Source organism: Stegastes partitus, unplaced genomic scaffold (assembly GCF_000690725.1).
Source record: "Stegastes partitus isolate 25-593 unplaced genomic scaffold, Stegastes_partitus-1.0.2 Scaffold1774, whole genome shotgun sequence".
NCBI classification, from domain to species: domain Eukaryota; kingdom Metazoa; phylum Chordata; class Actinopteri; family Pomacentridae; genus Stegastes; species Stegastes partitus.
The window spans coordinates 20706-21799 of NW_007579505.1; the positions used below are offsets into that span (position 1 = coordinate 20706).

The 1094-nt window shown below is 48.8% G+C and overlaps 1 protein-coding gene across 1 annotated transcript in view; it reads right to left on the reverse strand.

Annotated features, from left to right (window-relative positions):
- Positions 1 to 1094, reverse strand: part of gopc (golgi-associated PDZ and coiled-coil motif containing) — a 7326-nt gene that overhangs the window by 4771 nt on the left and 1461 nt on the right. Inside the window, exons 2-3 of the mRNA XM_008302190.1 lie at positions 857 to 1058; positions 92 to 100 (exon numbers count right to left, since the gene is read on the reverse strand). Coding sequence (XP_008300412.1) covers positions 92 to 100; positions 857 to 1058 — 211 coding nt within the window. The remainder of the gene's footprint in view (positions 1 to 91; positions 101 to 856; positions 1059 to 1094) is intronic.

Sequence of the window (1094 nt, forward strand, 5' to 3'; positions counted from 1 at the left end):
ACCTGAGCTCTACAGAGACCCGGTGAGACATGCAGACATCTGCTTCTGTTTACATTTCAGTTTAAACTTCTCACCGTCAGAACATCCACACCAGGTCAGACTGCTGAGGAACCACCACCTGAAGTCTTTCCTCCTTTAATTTCACTACAGACAGCTGGAGAACCGAAAGAACCTCTCTGATGAGACCCAGCTGCCTCCGTTTCAGCACCGAGATAAACTCTGGAAGACTGAGTCCAAACTGACGTAACGTTCAGTCCGTCGGTTATACAGAAGGTTGTCTGGTTCTTCAAACCTCCATCACCAAGTAAAGATGGTTCTTCACCTGCTTTGGGTGGTTCTGTACAGGTTGTTCCTGTTTAGAGCTCTTCGGTTTGGTTTCAGGTAGCAGCATGAAATCAGAGCTGTAGCTAAACGTTGTTCTGGATGAGTTCAACATCAGAAAACGTACCAAACACAGAACATGTTGTTCTGTCTGACCAAGTCTAACTGAAGGAACCCAAAAATATAAAAAATGACCTAAATGATTATCAGTCCTGCATTCAAAGTAGAACCAGCCGGATCCACCAAGAACTACCTTGAAAACGGTTCTTTAAAGAACCTATTCATGACAACTAAAGGAACCCTTGTTGAGGGTTCTTTGAGGAGCCTCTTCCCGTTATGTTGTACCAACGTTCCACACAGAGGACAGTAATATAATACAGAACACTGGCTGTTTGAGGCCCAGGTACAGTCAGTCCTGGTGGGTTCTCCGGTTAGCTACATAGAACCCTGTGCTGACTCAAGTGTGTCCAGGTAACAAAGCTGAAGCTGGACTCTGGACCTCTGTGGACCTTCTGGTTCTAAGCAGCGCCTCTACCTCTCCGGTTCCTACCAGTCGGTCTTTGATGGTGTCTGACTCGCCCTCCTGGCCCTGCTTGGCGTGAAGCTGCAGCTGCAGAGCGTGAAGCTGCAGCAGCAGGTCGTGAACCTCACGTTCTACCACAGAACGCTCGGCTTTGGCCTCCGTCAGCTCCGAGCGAAGGTCCACCAGCTGGGCCTGAAGGTGGAGCAAGAACGAAGGAAACCGTTAATACTGGAGGAGACAGAACTCCTCC